This window comes from Pan troglodytes, chromosome 3 (genome assembly GCF_028858775.2).
Source record: "Pan troglodytes isolate AG18354 chromosome 3, NHGRI_mPanTro3-v2.0_pri, whole genome shotgun sequence".
Lineage (NCBI taxonomy): Eukaryota > Metazoa > Chordata > Mammalia > Primates > Hominidae > Pan > Pan troglodytes.
The window spans coordinates 130,052,674-130,076,256 of NC_072401.2; the positions used below are offsets into that span (position 1 = coordinate 130,052,674).

The 23,583-nt window shown below is 37.3% G+C and overlaps 1 protein-coding gene across 13 annotated transcripts in view; it reads right to left on the reverse strand.

The window, feature by feature from the left end:
* SCLT1 (sodium channel and clathrin linker 1) overlaps nucleotides 1-23,583 on the reverse strand; it is a 223,338-nt gene that overhangs the window by 15,873 nt on the left and 183,882 nt on the right. For all 13 annotated transcript variants that reach the window (XR_010156701.1, XR_010156700.1, XR_010156698.1 and 10 more), the window contains 2 exons: nucleotides 3,908-3,986; nucleotides 1,543-1,638 (listed from right to left, as the gene is read on the reverse strand). Coding sequence is in view for 10 of the 13 variants with exons in the window: in XM_063809861.1 (XP_063665931.1) it covers nucleotides 1,543-1,638; nucleotides 3,908-3,986 (175 nt within the window). In the remaining 3 variants the exon portion in view is untranslated. The remainder of the gene's footprint in view (nucleotides 1-1,542; nucleotides 1,639-3,907; nucleotides 3,987-23,583) is intronic.

The following is a 23,583-nucleotide window of genomic DNA, read 5'->3' on the forward strand; positions in this document are numbered from 1 at the left end:
TAATGGCACTAAATGGCACTAAGCGATTTGCCTGACACCAAAACACATACTCGCCAGATACTGTCCAGTGCACCTAACTTCTGTTACCTTATAACCTAAATACATTCTTGCATAATTAGCTAACCCATTAGTTAATTCATAACTTCATAAGACATAAAAATTATTTGAAAAGGCTGTAATTACTTTCAAGAGGGAGAGTAACAGAAGGATAAATTATTATTAAATTTTCTTTAAGTGGCATGCCATGTTCATAACAGAAGTAGATTCAAAAAAATCTGTAAATATCATGAACATAAACTGAATTCAGCAAGCAGAGTGGCTTTACTATGTATAAAATGCTGTAATAGTTAAGAATAATATTAATTTTGATTGAAATAATACATTTATAAGCAAATATAATTAATAATATAGTAATTTGATTTGTTTTTGTTTTCTCACCTCCCCTATCTATCTATCCATTTCAACTGTCTGTGTCTAGTCTATAATCACTGAACTGGTCTCATTTTGTTCCTCATATGAGGGACTATTGCTCCTACTTTACAATCAAGGGCCTACTTCATTTATATGATGTGTGTGTATTAAGAGAAATTATCCCTTAGTATTTCATTGATATTCTGCATTTTCTACTCTATTTCCCACTGGACAACTTTTATATTGTATTTTAGATTTTTTTGGTCATATGAAAATATGCATTAAGTAAATTAACTTGTAAGCCAAGGAATTTTTTTCCACTGATAAGTAAAATAAAAACAAAGGTAGTGAAATTTGAAATATTACATTCAAAGCAATATTATCTACTTTCAAATCTGTTAGTGAATCTCTGCCTGGTTTTAGATAGGACATAATTCTAGAGCAGTGTTGTGTAACAGAACTTTTTGTTATGACAGAAATGTTCCACATCTATGCTGTCCAATGTGATAGCCCTAGCTACATATAGCTATTGAGCACTTGAAATCTGACTAGTATGACGGATGATTTCAATTTTAAATTTAATTTAATTTAAATTAATTTAAATATAAATAGTGGCCTGTGGCTAGAGGCTATGATTGTTGGACAGTATATGTTTTTTCTGTTTTTTTTTTTGTTGTTGTTGATTCAGAGTGAGGGTCTCACTCTGTCCGCCAGGCTGGAGTGCAGTAGCACAAACGTGGCTCACTGCAGCTTCGACTTCTTGGGCCCAAGCCATCCTCCTGCCTCAGCCTTCCCAGTAGCTGGAAACAGAGATATGCGCCACTATATTTGGCTAATTTTTAAAATTTTTTGTAGAGAAAAGGTATTGCCATGTTTTGCAGGATGGTCTTGAACTCTTGGCCTCAAGTGATCCTCCTGCCTAGGCCTCCCAAATTGCTGGCATTACAGTTGCGAGCCACCACGCATAGCTTATTTTTGTTTCCAATGTTTACTTTTTCAACCTCACATATTAAAGGGATTAATTTTAAAATATGTTAATCTAGTAAAAATAAACTATTAAGTTCCCTGGGAACTTCTAAAAAACTTATCTTTGAACTGTTTATTATCTAGGGATAAGAGGATGCTCCCTACCTGCTGGGAAGCTGAAGCAGCTCTCTCTTCTGCCTGACTTAGACGCCTTTGAAGTCTGTTGGCTTTTTCTTGATGCTCTAGAATTAGCTTTTCATTCTATTAAGGGGAAATAGAAAACAAGTTAGAAATCCATATGTGACATGGAGATGTTTTGTGGAATAATCAATGAAAAATCTGGACATCACTTTACCACTTATAAAATACAAAGAATATTATCTCCAAATTTACATTTTTCAAGTTATGAGCTTTAAAATACAAACTTGGTTTTACATTCTTAATAAATTGTTTTCTTTCTCCCACATGCCAGCAAAGAAAGTGAATTAACAAATCTCAAAGCAAAATGACTCGGAAGAATAAGACTTTCAATTTGTGAAGGTCACTGCTTCAGAATCACCTGGACTGTGAAAACACAGACTGCTGGGCCTTACAACCAGAGCTTTAGTAGGGGTGGGATGAACTGTTTCTGTATGTTCCCCAAGACATCTGCATACTCCAGAGTCTATTAGGGTCAAAAGAGCTATTAGGCACTGTTAGGGGTTGAATTGTGTCCTAACCACCAGTACCTGGGAATGTGACCTTATTTGCAAAGAGAGTCCTTGCTGATGATCAAGTTGAGATGAGATCATTAGGGTGGACCATAATCCATATGACTGGTGTCTTCATAAAAGGGGAAATTTGGACACAGAGACACACATGTACAAAGGAAAGACAAGTTGAAGACACAGAGAGAACACAATCTACAAGCCAAAGAATGTCTGAGGCTACCAGAAGCTGGGAGAAAGGCATGGAACAGATTCTCCCTCACAGCTCTCAGAAGGAACCAACAATGTCAACACCTCAATTTTGGACTTCTAGCCTCTGGAACTAAGAGACAATTATTTTGCGTTGTTTAAGCCACCCAGTTTCTAATACTTTGTTATGGCAAGAACTATACAGGCATCATGAATACAAAGCTGTCACAACATACTGTCAGACAGACAAGTGCAAATAATCTATCAATTAAAAAATGGATTAGCTCTCTCCACACTTACTAGCCTGGTTATAGTACATCTGAAAAAAATATTTTTGTACAACTAGAATTGTTAAACAGTTTTTCTGGCACTTATCTGAATGAGATAATAATACAAGCCTAATCAGGAAGAGTTAGAAAAACACATTTTCTATAAAGAACCAGAAACTTATAGTTCCCATGTCCTAACATACAAGTGATAAGAATGAATGTTATGGCTATTACAGTAATATAAAATATTGAAATAACAGTATCCTGCTAAAATGAGCTTATTATATTTCTTATTATGCCCAAAAGCAAAATTAAATGTTATGAAGAGAACTATATTGGCTGGTCCAATTTACCAAGATGTTTAAATATGTAGCCTCTAAATTTTAAGAAGCACATCATATGCTAGAGAAAACGGGGGAAAAAATTCCATCATCTGTAATAATCATTTTCATATTTATACGCAGACTTCATATAATGCAACTTCTTCTATACTGCTACCATAATGGTTGAGGAACAGTTCAGATTGGATAAATCCTAATATATGCAACTGTTCCTTTTCTATTCATCATTTTGGTTGCTTTTGATCTTCCTATATTATTAACATTACTGTACTGAGTACCTTCTTTCAAATTTTTTTGTATTTTAAATTACTCATTAGAATAGATATCTGGAAATGGGAGCTACCTGAAAGATTATTTCAATGGCTATTCCTCAATTAACTTCTAAATGGCTCATATCAATTCATAATGCCATGATGCTTAGGAGTAACGATTTCACTATAGCTACTACAGTAGACCACAAAGATGGAGTAGACCATATATTCAGAGAAATTCCAACAAACATTTGAAGTTAGAACATCAAATGAAGACATCTAAAAAGCCTCAATCATAATCCAAAAATTGTTTACTTTTTGAATGCCTCAAGGAAAAAAACTTGAACTCTTGCTATATTTAGTTCTAAGGCATAAATCTAAATATATTTTAATATATTCCAGTAGGCAAAAGTATTTTTTATGTGATGTGTCTTTTGGGATGGATTAAAATGAAAAAAGATGAATGGGTTAAAAAATAATTTTAGAGATGCATAAGAATAAAGGGGATCCTAATACGTTCTCTGAAATACTACACAAGTTCTATTGGTAAAACAGAAATAAGAGCTCTACCTTTTATTATTTACATATGATGAATCACTGATGTTCAAAGCTTTTATTCACATTATATTGCGTGTGGGCTTTTAGGGTTATGGATGATTTCTGTATTGTTATTTCCAAGTAGAGAAATAATTTGGATTTGGCTCAGGTAAAATTCTATAACATGTGTATCAAGCTGCAGCAGAAAGCACTTCCCAGGGGAGTCATTATCTCACCTCAGCTACCTTTTCATTTGCCATTTCCAGCTGAGAAAGCAGCTCTTGGGTATGAAGTTTCTGTCGACTCAGCTCACTCCTATTAAGAGCACCAAAAAATCCATTAATATAATTGTTCCAAATAGAAAACAGAATCTTTATTAGCAAGATACATGTTCATGATTTGAACAAAAATATCATCTTGAGGTGGAAAATAAAGTCACTTACTAATAGACCATATCTCAAGGACTCGTTTATTTCTTTTTAACAAAACACACATATATTCTAGAGATTAGTTGCACAACAATGTGTATACATGTAACACTATTGAATTGTACACTTAAAAATAGTTAAGGTGGTAAGTTTTATGTGTATTTTATCATAATTTAAAAAATTTTATCACAATTAAAATGGTAAATTTTATGTATATTTTGCCAAACTAAAAAAAGCAAAATAAAAATACATATTTTAAAAGTACAAAAGTATCTTCAACATTATTTTGAGATACTATTAGACACTAAAATAAAAGCATACTCATATTAAAAAGATACAGTATTTATTATTACAAAATCTTGTAAGCTACTGTGCTTCTTAGCTATAGTATGCTTTTTTTTTTTTTTTTGAGATGGAGTCTCATTCTGTAGCCCAAACTGAAGTGCAGTGGCATGATCTTGGCTCACTGCAACCTCTGCCTCCCAGGGTCAAGTGATTCTCATGCCTCAACCTCCCAAGTAGCTGGGACTACAGGCTTGCACCACCACGCCTGGATAATTTTTTGTATTTTAGTAGAGACGGGGTTTCACCATGTTGCCAAGGTTGGTCTTGAACTCCTCAGCTCAAGCAATCCACCCTCCTCGGCCTCCCAAAGTGCTGGGATTATAGGCATGAGCCACTGTGCCTGGCCTTAGTATGCATTTGTAAGATTCATATACAGTGCTTTTTAGGGGAGCTCAACTCTTAGAAATTTAAGGAAACATTAATTACTCCAGTATCACTTCAGTGCAGTATAGTTAGAATTCTTATTTATGTTTTGGTTGTAAATGTACTGTATTTTACTCATTCATATCATTTATGCTTCATTAGCTGAAATTATCTTACGCACAGAACTGTCTTCTTGTTGTTGTTCAACGTATAAGTATTCTATTGCTTTTAGCCAAATGTCACTTCAAGAGTTTCAGGTTAAGGGTACATAAAATGTAGCCTTAAAAGTAATCTGAACAAATATCAGATAAATTTGTGAGTATTACATATAAGGAATCAATGACATTCAAAGCTTTTCTTCACATCACACTGTGTGTGAACTTTTAGGGTTATGATGATTATGGATGATTTCTGTATCATTATTTCCAAGTAGAGAATTAATTTGGATTTGGCTCAGGTGAAATCCTTGATTCAGTATCGACTTTTATCCTTTGACCTTACTTGTGCTTCTTAAATCAATCAACAGATTAGCACTTCCAAAATAACTTCAGCTTTGATTTTTTTCAAATGAGCCAGCAAACAGCCTAAAAACTTGGTAAGCCTCTCGAGTATCCTATAGTTGAGTGAATAGTTGCTAAAAATAACAAGTAATTTGTTATAAATATATAAAACAAAAAGCAATGTCATCCACTATTCAATTATACAAATAGTTACTGAACATTCGTTACAGGCCAGGTGCAAGGTATGTGGTGGCAAACATAATTGTTGTCATCACAGAACTGACAGACTACGAGAGAGATCAGTTATTCTAACTTAGTGATTTCATAAACACAGGTTCATTGACTATGAGGAGTTTGGGTATCTATCATTAATTCCATGACAGACAAACCAAAATATATTGTTTTAGCTTTGAGTGATAATGACAAAATAGAATAAATTATTATGCTTACTTTAATGTATCTTGTGCAGCTTAAAATTACTGCCCAACCATCCCCCCGACAACATAAGAAAAAAAACAACTAAAGAATGATGAACAAAATGACTAGTGGTCAGTCTTCTAGGTCAAATGTAATTACAGGTAAAAGTTACGCATATTAGTGCTGATGAAAAATAAATTGTGAGTATAATTGAGATTAAGATGAAACGATGAACACATTTATAAAGTTAGCCAACATTCAGTTTACACAAAACCTTTTCAGGAAAACACCTACTGGTATAATTTCATGCCTAAACTATTCTTCACTTACTTACTCAAGACAATCTTAATGATGGATAGTAATGATTTTCCACAATATTTAAGATCACAAAGACACAAATCATTAAATGAAAATATACTTTGTTACCCTTAATCTATGTAAATATTTATCTCTTTATATATCAAACTCTGTCTCCCCCATTGGATAGTGAGCAACTTCGTTATTCATCTTTGTACTCAACAAAGCTTGGCAAATAATAGTGAAAATGATGTGATGATGATAATAAGAGCAAACATTTCCATAGTATTTGCTTCCAATGTGCCAGGCACTGTTCTAGGTGCTTTCATAAATTAATTTAATATTTAGTTTGCATGACTAATATATAAAATCTCCATTTTTTTTTGAGATGGAGTCTTGCTCTGTCCCCCAGGCTGGAGTGCAGTGGTGCCATCTCGGCTCACTGCAAGCTCTGCCTCCCAGGCTCATGCCATTCTCCTGCCTCAGCCTCCCAAGTAGCTGGGACTACAGGCACCCGCCACCACGCCCAGCTAATTTTTGTATTTTTAGTAGAGATGAGGTTTCACCATATTAGCCAGGATGGTCGCAATCTCCTGACCTCGTGAGCCACCCTCCTCGGCCTCCCAAAGTGTTGGGATTACAGGCGTGAGCCACTGTGCCCAGCCCCGAAATCCCAATTTTTACATATGAGAAAATTAAAAAACAGAAATTAAAAAAATAAGTAACTTGCCTAGGGTCACATAGCCTGTCAGGTTTTTTGTTTGTTTGTTTGTTTTTTGAGAGAGGGTCTCACTCTGTCACCCAGGCCAGAGTGCAGTGGCACAATCACAGCTCACTGCAGCCTCCACCTCCCAGGCTCAGGTGGTCCTCTTGCCTCAGCCTCCTGAGTAGCTGAGCCTTCAGGTGCATGCCATCATGCCTGGCTAGATTTTTTGTATTTTTTGTAGAGATAGGGTTTTACCATATTGCCCAGGTTGATCTAGAACTCCTGGGCTCAAGCAGTCCTCCCACCTTGGCCTCCTGAAGTGTTGAGATTACAGGTGTGAGCCACTGCATCTGGCTGCTTGTCAGTTGTAGAGTCAAGATTTAAAAAACTTGGTCCTTTGATTCCAAAGTCCGTGCTCTTAACCACTGCCCTATACTGCAACATGGCAGGCAAATAATGAAAGTTCATTGAGTAAGTAACACACACACACACACACACACACACACACACACACACACACACAGAGAGAGAGAGAGTATATGTGTGTGTGTATGTGTATTAGGCCTTCTAGGAATATGAAAATTTATGTACTTACTTGGAAAGCTAACAGTTAAATTTTTACTTCAGACTTCTTCCCTAAAAGTCCAGTCTTAAATTCAAACTTAACAAGCCTAATATCAAGCTTTTTGCATTGTCCCACAAATCTACTTCTCATCCTGCTCCTCAGTTTTTATACTGACATCTCAGCCCTAGGTGTCTAGGTTAAAAAGCTTAAAGTCAACTCCTATTTCTCACTTTGTCTTTCCTTTTTTTTGTGAGATGGAGTCTCGCTGTGTCTCCCCGGCTTGAGTGCAGTGGCGTGATCTCGGCTCACTGCAACCTCCGCCTCCCGCTTCAAGTGATTCTCCTGCCCCAGCCTCCCCAGTAGCTGGGATTACAGGCACCCACCACCATGCCCAACTAATTTTTGTATTTTTAGTAGAGATGGGGTACCACCATGTTGGCCAGGCTGGTATCAAACTCCTGACCTCAGGTGATCCACCCTCCTTGGCCTCCTAAACTGCTGGGATTACAGGCATGAGCCACCATGCCCAGCTTCTCACTGTCTTAAATGCAACATCTCATTTACCCTGAAAGAGACTCTCTCTTTGATACGTCTCTTGCATCTATTTTTCATTCCTATTCAGTGTTACCATCCCAATTCAAGTCCTTAGAACTTAATTCTTAGAGTTATTGTAATAACGAGCTGCTTGGGTTTCTCAATATCAGGTGAAACAATATATGTAAAGCACTCTACCACAGGGCATATGAATGTACTCAACTAATATAGTGGGTTTCCCTCTCTAAACCATGTATCTCTAGCATATTTCTCTTTCTAAAACACCACTTTAATAATTTGCTTCTTTGAGCGATAATCTTCAATGGCTCTCAGCTATTGGACAAAATAGTCCAAATTCCTGAGAATGTCATAAGATCCTCCAAAATGTTGTGTAATTTATCTTTCCAACCTTATCCCCAACAGGAACCTTCCACACTTCAGTTGGGCTCTCACTGTCTCGAAAACAAACTGCATATGTATTACCTCAGGATCAGGTTTATATTATTTTTTAGATTGTGTTTTTCGGATTTCCCATTACAATTCTGCCCATTCTTTAAGACTGCACCCTTGGTGGGGTGAAGCCAAGATGGCTGAATAGGAACAGCTCCAGTCTACAGCTCCCAGCATGAGCAACGCAGAAGATGGGTGATTTCTGCATTTCCAACTGAGGTACCAGGTTCATCTCACTGGGGAGTGTCAGAAAGCGGGTGCAGGACAGTGGGTGCAGCGCACCTAGCATGAGCCGAAGCAGGGCGAGGCATTGCCTCACCTGGGAAGTGCAAGGGGTCAGGGAATTCCCTTTCCTAGTCAAAGAAAGGGGTGACAGACGGCACCTGGAAAATCAGGTCACTCCCGCCCTAATACTGCGCTTTTCCAACAGTCTTAGCAAACGGCACACCAGGAGATTATATCCTGTGCATGGCTCGAAGGGTCCTACGCCCACGGAGCCTCGCTCATTGCTAGCACAGCAGTCTGAGATCAAACTGCAAGGCGGCAGCAAGGCTGGGGGAGGGGCGCCCACCATTGCCAAAGCTTGAGTAGGTAAATAAAGTGGCCAGGAAGCTCAAACTGGATGGAGCCCACCGTAGCTCAAGGAGGCCTGCCTGCCTCTGTAGGCTCCACCTCTGGGGGCAGGGCATTGCCAAACAAAAGGTAGCAGAATCCTTTGCAGACTTAAATGTCCCTGTCTGACAGCTTTGAAGAGAGTAGTGGTTCTCCCAGCACGCAGCTGGAGATCTGAGAACGGACAGACTGCCTCCTCAAGTGGGTGCCTGACCCCCGAGTAGCCTAACTGAGAGGTACCCCCCAGTACCGGGTACTGGCCAGGTGCTCCTCTGAGACAAAACTTCCAGAGGAACGAACAGGCAGCAACATTTGCTGTTCACCAACATCCACTGTTCTGCAGCCTCTGCTGCTGATACCCAGGCAAACAGGGTCTGGAGTGGACCTCCAGCAAACTCCAACAGACCTGCAGCTGAGGGTCCTGACTGTTAGAAGGAAAACTAACAAACAGAAAGGACATCCACACCAAAACCCCATCTGTACGTTATCATCATCAAAGAGCAAAAGTAGATAAAACCACAAAGATGGGGAAAAAACAGAGCAGAAAAACTGGAAACTCTAAAAATCAGAGTGCCTCTTCTCCTCCAAAGGAACGCAGCTCCTCACCAGCAATGGAACAAAGCTGGATGGAGAATGACTTTGACGAGTTGAGAGAAGAAGTCTTCAGACGATCAAACTACTCCCAGCTAAAGTAGGAAGTTTGAACCCATGGCAAAGAAGTTAAAAACCTTGAAAAAAAATTAAGACGAATGGCTAACTAGAATAATGAATGCAGAGAAGTCCTTAAAGGACCTGATGGAGCTGAAAGCCAAGGCTCGAGAACTACCTGACGAATGCACAAGCCTCAGTAGCCGATTCGATCAACTAGAAGAAAGGGTATCAGTGATGGAAGATCAAATGAATGAAATGAAGCGAGAAGAGAAGTTTAGAGAAAAAAGAATAAAAAGAAACGAACAAAGCCTCCAAGAAATATGGGACTATGTGAAAAGACCAAATCTACGTCTGATTGGTGTACCTGAAAGTGACGGGGAGAATGGAACCAAGTTGGAAAACACTCTGCAGGATATTATCCAGGAGAACTTCCCCAATCTAGCAAGGCAGGCCAACATTCACATTCAGGAAATACAGAGAATGCCACAAAGATACTCCTCAAGAACAGCAACTCCAAGACACATAATTGTCAGATTCACCAAAGTGGAAATGAAGGAAAAAATGTTAAGGGCAGCCAGAGAGAAAGATCGGGTTACCCACAAAAGGAAGCCCATCAGACTAACAGCTGATCTCTCAGCAGAAACTCTACAAGCCAGAAGAGAGTGGGGGCCAATATTCAATATTCTTAAAGAAAAGAATTTTCAACCCAGAATTTCATATCCAGCCAAACTAAGCTTCATAAGTGAAGGAGAAATAAAATCCTTTACAGACAAGCAAATGCTGAGAGATTTTGTCACCACCAGGCCTGCCCTAAAAGAGCTCCTGAAGGAAGCACTAAACATGGAAAGGAACAACTGGTACCAGCCACTGCAAAAACATGCCAAATTGTAAAGACCATTGAGGCTAGGAAAAAACTGCATCAACTAACGAGCAAAATCACCAGCTAACATCATAATGACAGGATCAAATTCACACATAACAATATTAATCTTAAATGTAAATGCGCTAAATGCTCCAATTAAAAGACACAGGCTGGCAAATTGGATAAAGAGTCAAGACACATCAGTGTGCTGTATTCAGGAAACCCATCTCACCTGCAGAGACACACATAGGCTCAAAATAAAGGGATGGAGGAAGATCTACCAAGCAAATGGAAAACACAAAAAGACAGGGGTTGCAATCCTAGTCTCTGATAAAACAGACTTTAAAACAACAAAGATCAAAAGAGACAAAGAAGGCCATTACATAATGGTAAAGGGATCAATTCAACAAGAAGAGCTAACTATCTTAAATATATATGCACCCAATATAGGAGCACCCAGATTCATAAAGCAAGTCCTTAGAGACCTACAAAGAGACTTAGACTCCCACACAATAATAATGGGAGACTTTAACACCCCACTGTCAACATTAGACAGATCGAGACAGAAAGTTAACAAGGATATCCAGGAATTGAACTCAGCTCCGTACCAAGCAGACCTAATAGACATCTACACAACTCTCCACCCCAAATCAACAGAATATACATTCTTCTCAGCACCACACTGCACTTATTCCAAAATTGACCACATAGTTGGAAGTAAAGCACTCCTCAGCAAATGTAAAAGAGCAGAAATTATAACAAACTGTCTCTCAGACCACAGTGCAATCAAACTAGAGCTCACGATTAAGAAACTCACTCAAAACCGCTCAACTACATGGAAACTGAACAACCTGCTCCTGAATGACTACTGGGTACATAACAAAATGAAGGCAGAAATAAAGATGTTCTTTGAAACCAACGAGAACGAAGACACAACATACCAGAATCTCTGGGACACATTCAAAGCAGTGTGTAGAGGGAAATTTATAGCACTAAATGCCCATAAGAGAAAGCAGGAAAGATCGAAAATTGACACCCTAACATCACAATTAAAAGAACTAGAGAAGCAAGAGCAAACACATTCAAAAGCTAGCAGATGGCAAGAAATAACTAAGATCAGAGCAGAAGTGAAGGAAATAGAGACACAAAAATCCCTTCAAGAAATCAATGAATCCGGGAGCTGGTTTTTTGAAAAGATCAACAAAATTGATAGACCACTAGCAAGACTAATAAAGAAGAAAACAGAGAAGAATCAAATAGACGCAATAAAAAATGATAAAGGGGATATCACCACCAATGTCACAGACATGCAAACTACCATCAGAGAATACTATAAACACCTCTACGCAAATAAACTAGAAAATCTAGAAGAAATGGATAAATTCCTTGACACATACACCCTCTGAAGACTAAACCAGGAAGAAGCTGAATCTCTGAATAGACCAATAACAGGCTCTGAAATTGAGGCAATAATTCATAGCTTACCAACCAAAAAAAGTCCAGGACCAGATGGATTCACAGCCGAATTCTACCAGAGGTACAAGGAGGAGCTGGTACCATTCCTTCTGAAACTATCCCAATCAATAGAAAAAGAGGGAGTGCTCCCTAACTCATTTTATGAGGCCAGCATCATCCTGATACCAAAGCCTGGCAGAGACACAACAAAAAAAGAGAATTTTAGACCAATATCCCTGATGAACATCAATGCAAAAATCCTCAATAAAATACTGGGAAACCGAATCCAGCAGCACATCAAAAAGCTTATCCACCATGATCAAGTGGGCTTCATCCCTGGGATGCCAGGCTGGTTCAACATATGCAAATCAATAAACATAATCCAGCATATAAACAGAACCAATGACAAAAACCATAAGATTATCTCAATAGATGCAGAAAAGGCCTCTGACAAAATTCAACAACCATTCATGCTAAAAACTCTCAATAAATTAGGTATTAATGGGACGTATCTCAAAATAATAAGAGCTATCTATGACAAACCCACAGCCAATATCATACTGAATGGGCAAAAACTGGAAGCATTCCCTTTGAAAACTGGCACAAGACAGGGATGCCCTCTCTCACCACTCCTATTCAACATAGTGTTGGAAGTTCTGGCCAGGGCAATCAGGCAGGAGAAGGAAATAAAGGGTATTCAATTAGGAAAAGAGGAAGTCAAATTGTCCCTGTTTGCAGATGACATGATTGTATATCTAGAAAACCCCATTGTCTCAGCCCAAAATCTCCTTAAGCTGATAGGCAACTTCAGCAAAGTCTCAGGATACAAAATCAATGTGCAAAAATCACAAGCATTCTTATACACCAATAACAGACAAACAGAGAGCCAAATCATGAGTGAACTCCCATTCACAATTGCTTCAAAGAGAATAAAATACCTAGGAATCCAACTTATAAGGGACGTGAAGGACCTCTTCAAGGAGAACTACAAACCACTGCTCAATGAAATAAAAGAGGATACAAACAAATGGAAGAACATTCCACAAGCATGGGTAGGAAGAATCAATATCATGAAAATGGCCATACTGCCCAAGGTAATTTATAGATTCAATGCCATCCCCATCAAGCTACCAATGACTTTCTTCAAGAATTGGAAAAAACTACTTTAAAGTTCATATGGAACCAAAAAAAGAGCCCGCATCGCCAAGTCAATCCTAAGCCAAAAGAATAAAGCTGGAGGCATCATGCTACTTGACTTCAAACTATACTACAAGGCTACAGTAACCAAAACAGCATGGTACTGGTACCAAAACAGAGATACAGACCAATGGAACAGAACACAGCCCTCAGAAATAATGCCACATATCTACAACCATCTGATCTTTGACAAACCTGAGAAAAACAAGCAATGGGGAAAGGATTCCCTATTTAATAAATGGTGCTGGGAAAACTGGCTAGCCATATGTAGAAAGCTGAAACTGGATCCCTTCCTTACACCTTATACAAAAATCAATTCAAGATGGATTAAAGACTTAAATGTTAGACCTAAAACTATAAAAACCCTAGAAGAAAACCTAGGCAATACCATTCAGGACATAGGCATGGGCAAGGACTTCATGTCTAAAACACCAAAAGCAATGGCAACAAAAGCCAAAATTGACAAATGGGATCTAATTAAACTAAAGAGCTTCTGCACAGCAAAAGAAACTACCCTCAGAGCGAACAGGCAACCTACAGAACGGGAGAAAATTTTTGCAATCTACTCATCTGACAAAGGGCTAATATCCAGAATTACAATGAACTCAAACAAATTTACAAGAAAAAAACAACCCCATCAAAAAGTGGGTGAAGGACATGAACAGACACTTCTCAAAAGAAGACATTTATGCAGCCAAAAGACACATGAAAAAATGCTCATCATCACTGGCCATCAGAGAAATGCAAATCAAAACCACAATGAGATACCATCTCACACCAGTTAGAATGGCAATCATTAAAAAGTCAGGAAACAACAGGTGCTGGAGAGGATGTGGAGAAATAGGTACACTTTTACACCATTGGGACTGTTAACTAGTTCAACCATTGTGGAAGTCAGTGTGGCAATTCCTCAGGGATCTAGAACTAGAAATACCATTTGACCCAGCAATCCCATTACTGGGTATATACCCAAAGGATTATAAATCATGCTGCTATAAAGACACATGCACACATATGTTTATTGTGGCACTATTCACAATAGCAAAGACCTGGAGCCAACCCAAATGTGCAACAATGATAGACTGGATTAAGAAAATGTGGCACATATACACCATGGAATACTATGGAGCCATAAAAAAGGATGAGTTCATGTCCTTTGTAGGGACATGGATGAAGCTGGAAACCATCATTCTCAGCAAACTATAGCAAGGACAAAAAACCAAACACCGCATGTTCTCACTCTTGGGTGGGAATTGAACAATGAGAACACATGGACACAGGAAGGGGAACATCACACACCAGGGCCTATTGTGGGGTGGGGGGAGGGGGGGAGGGATAGCATTTGGAGATATACCTAATGTTAAATGATGAGTTACTGGGTGCAGCACACCAACATGGCACATGTATACATATGTAACTAACCTGCATGTTGTACACATGTACCCTAAAACTTAAAGTATAATAAAAAAAAAATTTAAAAAAAAGACTGCACCCTTGTCCCCCTTCTTTTCAGGTCTCCTTTCCATTCATTTTAGTCCAGACAGCTTTCTTTACACATCAAATCTTTATGATATTAAATATTTATTTTATGTATAAGAGATTTATCAATCCTGTATTATAATGCTAGTATTTTACATATATGTATAGATATGCACATATATGTACACACACATACATACACACATTCTTCTAAGTGGAATAGGAACTTTGTTTTTGTTTTGAGATGGGGGTCTTGCTGTATTGCCCAGGCTGGAGTGCAGTGGTACAATCATGGCTCACTGCAGCCTTGACCTTCTGGGCTCAAGTGATCCTCCCACCTCAGCCTCCCAAGCAGCTGGCTTGGCTAATCTTGCCTGGCTAATCTTGTGTTTTGTAGAGATGATGTCTCATTATATTGTCCAGGTTGGTCTCAAACTCCTGGGCTCAAGCGAGCCTCCCACCTCGGCTTCCCAAAGTGCTGGGATTATAGTTGTGAGCCACCGTACCCAGGAGAAACTTTTAAAAGAAGGATTATTTTTAGTTTCCACAATATCTACCACGCTGCTTTACAAATCCAAATGGAGTCATGCATCACTTTATAATAGGAATACATTCTGAGAAATTCATCATTAATTTTATTGTTGTATGAACACCACAGAGTTTGCTACACAAACCTAGATGGTAACGTCTACTACACACCTAGGCAAAATATTAATAGTATAGCCTACTGCTCCTAGGCTACAAACCTGTACAGCATGTTACTGTAGTGAAGACTGTAAACAATTTTAACAGTGTAAGTTTTCGTGTATCTACACATAGAAAAGGTACAGTAAAAATACTGTATAAAAGATAAAAAATGGTACATCTGTATAGGGTACTTGCCATAAATGGAGCCTGCAGGACTGGAAGTTGCTATGGGTGAGTCAGTGAGTGAGTGGAGAATGAATGGGAAGGCCTAGGACATTACTTTACACTTCTGTAGACTTTACAAACACTGTATACTGAAGCTACACTAAATTTATAAAAACATATTTTTTCTGCAACACTAACCTTAGCCTACTGTAACTTTTTACTTTATAAAATTTTTAATTTTTTAACTTTTGACTCTAAAACACAAATGTACAGCTGTACAAAAATATTTTTTCTCTATATCCTTATTCTTTGAGTTTTTTGTTAAAAACAAAGACACCAACATACACATTAGACAACGCCTACACAGGGTCAGGATTATCAATATCAGTGTCTTCCACCTGTACATCTTGTCCCACTGGAAGGTCTTCAGGAGTAATAACACACATGGCACTGTCACCTCCTTTGATAGCAACGCCTCCCTCTGGAATATAGCTCTTGAAGGACTTGCCTAAGGCTGTTTTACAGTTAACTTAAAAAAAAAAAAACATGTAGGAGTATGCTCTAAGATAACAATAAAAAGTACAGTATAGGAAACACATAAACCAGTAACACTGCTGTTGATTTTCAAGTATTATGTACTATACATAATTGCACATGCTATACTTTTATAAGACTGGCAGTGCAGTCGTTTTGTTTAGCATCACCATAAACACCTGAGTAATGCATTGCACTAAGACATTATAACAGCTATGACGTCACTACGCAACAGGAATTTTTCATCTACTTTATAATCTTATCAGAACACTATTATATATGTGGTCCATCATTGACCAAAATGTTATGTGGTACATTACCATATTTGCTGATTTATGGCTAAATTTCTAATTTTCTAAAATTAGAAAAGTTCTAATTTTCTAAATTATAGAAAACATAGTAGTTAGAAAATTTTAATCCTTATTTGCTCAAGATTTACTGAGGAATTTATCAGAAAAACCATATTTTAGATAAAAACTATTGGTATTTATTTAGACTTATTTATATTCTTCTTTCTCCAAAGAAATTGAAGTGGCTAAGAAAAGCTTATTTTTCCTTCAAGCATTTCTTTCAACCTTACAGTTTTCTTCCAAATGAAATTTTAGAAGGTATTAAAGGGTGAAGAGAAAAGTGATTTCACCAACTCTATCCCCTGAGACTTTCCTAGAGCCTTCCTGTCAGTACTTTGTAACTTTTTATTTCTCTGTCAGGATGTTTCATTGCAGGGATAAAGGAAAGACCCGGGAGGATGATTCGACTCTTTGTTATCTACAAGACATTTTCCCTTCATTAGAGAAAATAATTGAGAGTTCCCTGTATCATGAATGATTTAGGATAAACATTAAATAAGACTTTCCAGAAAGTTTCACAGTGGTATTACAGTTGAAACACATGCCCAGTAAGACTATATAATCTCTTCCCTGGAAATCTTTAAGAACAGAAACATTCATACCTATCAGAGATGATTTAAGTGTAGCTTGCCGGAAGACACAGAGATAGAGGAAATTTCATTTTGGTATGACATTTTAAAGAGTATTTTGCACCAAGTAATTGAAATAAAACTGTACCCAATTTCTCTATAATTTCTGGCTTATTATAGGGTATAAGGATCAAGGTGTAATTACTATCTTCCACTAATTTTAAAGTACATATAGAAGAATGAGGAATCCCTTATAGTATCACTGGGAAGTGCTTAGTTCATCAGTGTCTCATACGTTTTTAGTTCACTTATATAATTCATGTTTATGTGACAGAAAATCTTACTCATCCTTACAAAATATAATTTAGAAATATACTTGCAAAATGTAATTTCTGTGTAAGTAAAAGTTTACTAAGTAATTTACATATGAAGCAATTTATGTTGTATGTATTAAAAAATTAAATGCTTAAATAAACAAAATACTGTAATCAACACTGATATGCCATCAGATTAGACCATTGTTGGAAGATCTTTCAGCCCTTCCCTCTCTTCTCCTGAGTGCCCACTGTTTGTTGTTCCCATCTTTATGTCCATGTTGTACCAGTCTTTTAATCAAAATGTTTTCTCAACTAAATCATATTGTTTCCCACTTAAGTCCAATCAATTACGAGAGATGTTAGTAAAGCAAATCTGTAATATCATATAATATTAAGATCTAAAAGGCAAAATAAAGATTTTCTGAACAAAATATTTAATCCTAGTATGTGGCAAAATGGTTAGCAAATGCAAAGATTGTAATCTCAACTTTTTGTATGGCTTCAAAAGACCTGACTGCCAAAAAAGAAAATTCATTCCAAAGTTTCAAATCTTTTCTCATTGTTAACTAAAAATACCATGGGTTAAGGCAGGCGGGTCAGCTTTAGATATACTGGAGAACTTTGGGTCAGTGTTAGGTTCTTTCTTTCCCTATTTACACTTTCCCCCTAAGTGATCTTCTCTAGTCCATGACTGTAAATATAACATCACAAATTTCTATCTTTAGCCTGACCTCTCTGTGCTCTTCACTTGTGTATTCAATGACCTACTTGACACGTTTACTAGAAAAAAACTAATAAGCATCTCAAATGTAACCTGTCCAAAATGGAAACTACTTCTTATCTATCTCTTCCTAAGTTCCCTTCTTCCTAGTAAATAAGCATTGCCATCTACCTGGCTGCTCAAGTCAAAAGCTTAGGCATCATCTTTGATTCCTCCTTTTTCCTTCATGCCCTATATTTATCAGTAAGTTCTATTCTACCTTCCAAATGTATTTCAAAACTGCCCACTTCTCTCCATCTCCACTGAAGATAACCCTATTCTAAGCCACTATCATCTATTGCCAAAACTACTGTAATACTCTAATATCTGGTTTCTCTGATTCCATTTTTGCTCCCTCTCTAGTCTATTTTCCATACAGTAGTTATAAGTGGTCTTTAAACTCTAAGGATGTTTCAAATTCTCCAGTGATTTCCCACTGCTGCACTTTAGACTTTTTTTTAACCTTAAAATAGTACTACTTAAACATTCTACTTAAAATGAGTAAAAGTATCTCATTTAGAATAGCCCACTCAATCTGATCCCTGCTGAGGTAGCTTTTCAATATTACAGCATTCTTTCCCCTCACTCACTATACGCACTCACATGAGCTTACTCCTTCCTAACACTGGACCTTTACACTTGCTATTCTTCCATCTGCCTGGAATATTTTCCTGACTTTTTAGTATAATTTCTTCTCATTTTTCAGACCTCAGTTTAAATGTCACCTTTTTAGACTATTTTTTTTCCTAAAATAATCTAGCTCTTCTAACTCCTACCTCCATTCCAGTAATGTATCACATGACTCCATTTATTTTCTTCATACCACTTTAAACATCTTAAATTGTTTATTTGTTGGTTCTGATTGTTATATTGTTGGTTCTTCTCTTACAGCCTCTCCCCACTAGAATGAAAACTCCTAAGGAGAAGCTACATTCACAAGGCTTAGAATGTAACTGGCAACCAAAAGGTGTTTTTTTTTGCCTATGCATGCTTTAATTAATTCCACAGAATCAGTTGCCTAGTCCATCCAGTAATAACATTTCTAATATCTTACATCTTGCCTTTTCAAAGTTTTTGCTAAGTACTTGCTCTCATATCAGAACTAATGAGATAATTCAGTGATTATATTTTCTTTTTTTTGAAACAGAGTCTCGCTCTGTCGCCCAGGCTGGAGTGCAGTGGCGCGATCTCGGCTCACTACAAGCTCTGCCTCCTGGGTTCACGTCATTCTCCTGCCTCAGCCTCCCAAGTAGCTGGGATTACAGGTGCCCACCACCACACCTGGCTAATTTTTTTCTATTTTTAGTAGAGACGGGGTGTCATGGTGTTAACCAGGATGGTCTCGATCTCCTGACCTCGTGATCCGCCCGCTTCGGCCTCCCAAAGTGCTGGGATTACAGGCGTGAGTCACTGCACCCGGCCGATTATATTTTCAAAGTAGCCATCAAGTGATATAATAAATTTGGGAGATTACTAATAGGAAAATCAATGTGTTCTAAAGTTTTATTTATAAAGATCCTTCACAGGAAGCTTATTTTAAAGTTATTTGAAGAATGAACTGAAAGTTACAAAGTAATGGTTGAAATTTCCTCACAACATCTAATGTTAAGTGCTCATCTTAGAAGGAGTTTGGGGAAATTATGAAGTTCACTCATTTAATAAATACTGAAATGAGTGCCTGTTACATGCTACATACTACTGTGCTAGGTGCTAGGGAGACAAGGAGGAAACAAGATCTAGTCACTGCCATAGTGAAACTTATGAACCACTAGAAATATTGGAAAGCTACTAGGCTTAAAATAGGTAGCAAATGCTATAAAAACTTCATGGTGCTATGATAAAACATATGGAAGAATCGGGGGTTAGAGCTGTCTCTTCAGAGGAAGTAGACTTTTAAGCTGATATATAAAAGATAAATAGCAGTTAGATGGAAAAAGGCAGAAGAAGGAAAAGAAGAGTGTCACAGTCAAACCCGTGTGTGAAGACCAGGAAAAAAGGATAATAAATTCAGGAAACAAAAGAAGTTCAGCACGAATGAGATACAGAGTGTTACTAGGAGGTGGGGGTGGGAGTGAGAGAGGAACAAGCTGGAAGTGCAAGGAAATACAGATCACAAAGAACCTTATAAGTCGTAACAGGAAATTGGCACTGAAGTATTTTAAGAAGAGAAGTGACGATTCGATTTGAACATCAGGAAATCTTGCTGACTGTAGCAGGAAAAATAGTAAGGATATTAATCCATAGTCAAATTAGAGTGTTATTGCAGTAATCCAGGTGAGCAATGTTGACAGCCTGAATGATAGCAACTGGAGAGAAATGGACAGATTGAAGAGATATCTAGGAGATTGAATTAGTAACACTGGGGTTTGGGTTATGAGGAGGAGTCCAAGATGATACCCAGAGTTTTTCTTGAGCAACTGGGTAGATGATATTACTATTTACAGAAATGGGAAATATAGGATGAAATAAAAATAAAAACTTCAGCTAGGGGTGAAATAATGGGTTCAATTTAGACTAAACTCAGTTTGAGGTACATATGAAAATACTCAGTAGAGAGTTGGAAATACAGACTATTTCAAAAAGGTCTGCATTAGAAGATGTTTTATAATAATAATTGGCCCATTTCTGTTTTTCTCTATCATAGAAATGAATATCCTAACCCATATTGAAAGTCAGAGTTTCCACACTAATTGTATTTTAATTGTGACTATCACTGGCATATCCATTAGCTGAAATGGTATGGTTATGAGAGTATGAGCAAGGTTTTCCCTGCAATGTATCCATCTCTTTGAAAACATCACACATACTTTAAATAAAACAAATAAAAGGCATATGAAATAAAACAAAGTTACTTAATTATGGGATAAGAAATTTAAATTTAGGCTAATATCTTGGACACTTTAATTAATTACTATAATTGCTTGGACCAGTCTGTTATGATTGAGGCACCGTTTAAGGTAAGGATGAGCCATGTAGATTTTGGCTGATACAGTACAAAGGAAAATTCCTTCAACACATGAAATGCTTTAGTGATGACTGATGATTAAATTGCATAAGGTTCTATTCTATATTATATGAGAGAATTAAAAACAAAAGGTGCGCTATTCATTTCAGTGAAATGATGGATCTGCCAGCTGCAGCAAGCACTTTCCTTGGAACTCTTATGACAAATTAACATAGCATGAGCCAGATGTTTTTTTCTTTTTCCTGTTGAATTATGCTATAATATGCTTCAGTTACTTTTAGTAATTATGTATTTTGTAATTTGCTGGTACCTGCAGCTGTCTCTCATCCTGTTAATTAAAAAAAAAAAAAGAAAAGAAAAAAACAGTTACAGCAGCCAAACATTACAGATATACAGCCAAGGAATTTTATTGTTTTACAAAGTGAAGAGAATGCCTTAGGTGCAAATGCTGTGTAGTTCACTCTATATGTACAGTTTGTTTTGGACAAGCGAATATTACATACTGTATATTCATGTGTTCATTCATTTATTCCATACAATCTAATTGAATAGATTCCTTTCCCAATTAAAACTGTTTAATCTGGTTAATAAAACCATAAATATTTAGATCCCTGTCTGCAGCAGAGACAACAGTGTTCACCAGACATTCCATGTGTACCATACATTTCCCAGACTTCTATGCAGTTCTCACCAATGGAGGTAAAAGTTAGTGATATATATAATTTCAAAACTGAGTTAGTTAAGTGCCCATGTTCCTCTTCCATTCCTCTCTTTCTCAGAGGTGATCTCAGGAAACCACGTGTTAAAGAAGGCGGACACTCTAGTAGAGCCTTCCTGCCAAACTGCCTAAGACATGCAACGTAAGCAATAATAAACCTTTGTTTTGTTTAGTCCCTAAGATTTCAGTTTGTTTGCTGTGGTGGCTGACATTGCTTAACATAATAAACTGCGTAGATCTGACCTACTCTTACAACACTATTGCCTCATTTTGCATACTATTTCTTTTACTTCAAACATACTGATTATATTACTGCTTTGGCGGTCTTTGAACTAGCTGTTCTCTTTGCTTAAAATGCTCTTTCTCCTGATCTTTATATCCTTTTTATCATTATATCTCACCTTAAGATTCATTTCTTCACAGGATCTACCTGGTCTACCACCCTCAGATATCCAACAATCCATTATCACACTGGCTTATTTTAAATTTTCTTTCTTTTTTTACAGACAAGGTCTCGCTCTGTCACTCAGGCTGGAGTGCAGTAGCATGATCATACCTCACTGCAGTCTTGACCTCCTGGCTCAAGTGGTTCTCCCACCCCAGCCTCCCAAGTAGCTAGAACTACAGGCACACACACCATGCCCAGAAAACTTTCATAATTTCTGTAGGGACAGGGTCTTGCTATGCTGCAGAGGCTGGTATCAAACTCCTGGCTTCAAGTGATCCTCCCACTTCGGTCTCCCAAATGCTGGGATAACAGGTGTGAGCCACTGCACCCAGCCTCTAAACTTTTTGCATGGTACTTATTATCTGATAATTAACATGCGTATGTTTATTTATTCAATAATTTCTACTTCACTGTCAATAATCTAAACTTCAAAAAAATAAGAATCTTGTCTTTGCTGTATTCCCATTACTTCAAGAACAGTGCCTGCTCAATAAATACGTGATAAGTGAATAATATGTAGACTAGGAATATGTCCGAGGGCTGGCCAAGCACTTTTGGTTTATTGGGGTGGTTGTTCAGTATGACTGGCGCATAAAGAACTTGAAGGCTGGAGGCAGAGAGGCAGACTGCAGATAAAATATGGCAGAGAAAAGACTGTGAAAAATCTGTAGGCAACAATAAAACAGAAGTCTTTAAGTAGGCAGGGCCAGTATACTTACTTTTTAGTAAAATAACTGTAACAGCAGTATGAAAGATGGAATAGAGTGGGGAAAAATTTGATGGCAGAGAAACCAGAGTGAAGGCGGCCACTTTAGGAGCCATAGTTAAAGATGTGAGGGCCCTGACCAACTGCAGGGACACGTATGTCACCGCATGCTTATACACATGCAAGTATTTCTATAGGACAGACTCCTGTACCAGGAACTGCAAAAGGATCTGTACAGTTTAAATTTAGTTAGATTTTGCTACATTACCTTATAAAAAGTATTTGCCAGTTTACATTCCCACCTATACTGTATGACAACCCCTGTTTCCCCATGTATTTGTAGATGCTGGATGTTAACCATCTTCTACATTTTGCCAATTTGCTGGGTAAAAATTATTGCTTAAATTTGCATCTCTTTAATGAAAAGTGAGGCTGAACTTGCTTTGCTATGTTTAAAGGAGATTTGCATTGATGCTTTTGTGAGCTTTGTTTGAACCACTGAGTTCACATACTTTGTCCATCTTTCTATTAGGTTGTTAACCTTTTAATGTGGAACTTGATGAATTTTGCACATTAACCCTTTAAAAATTTTTCCAGTATCCCATTTGTCATTTATCTTTGTTTAGTATCTTTCTTCATAAAAATTTTAATTTTTATGGTTAGATTGATTAATCACTTTTTCTTTTTTGGATTCTGGGTTTTGTGTTTTGATTAGAAAGTCTTCTCTATTCCAAGAGAATAAAAATAATTTTATTTCTTCTAATACACTCTTTTTTACACTTAGCTCTTTAATACGTCTGGAATTTATTTTATATATGAAATAAAGAATATT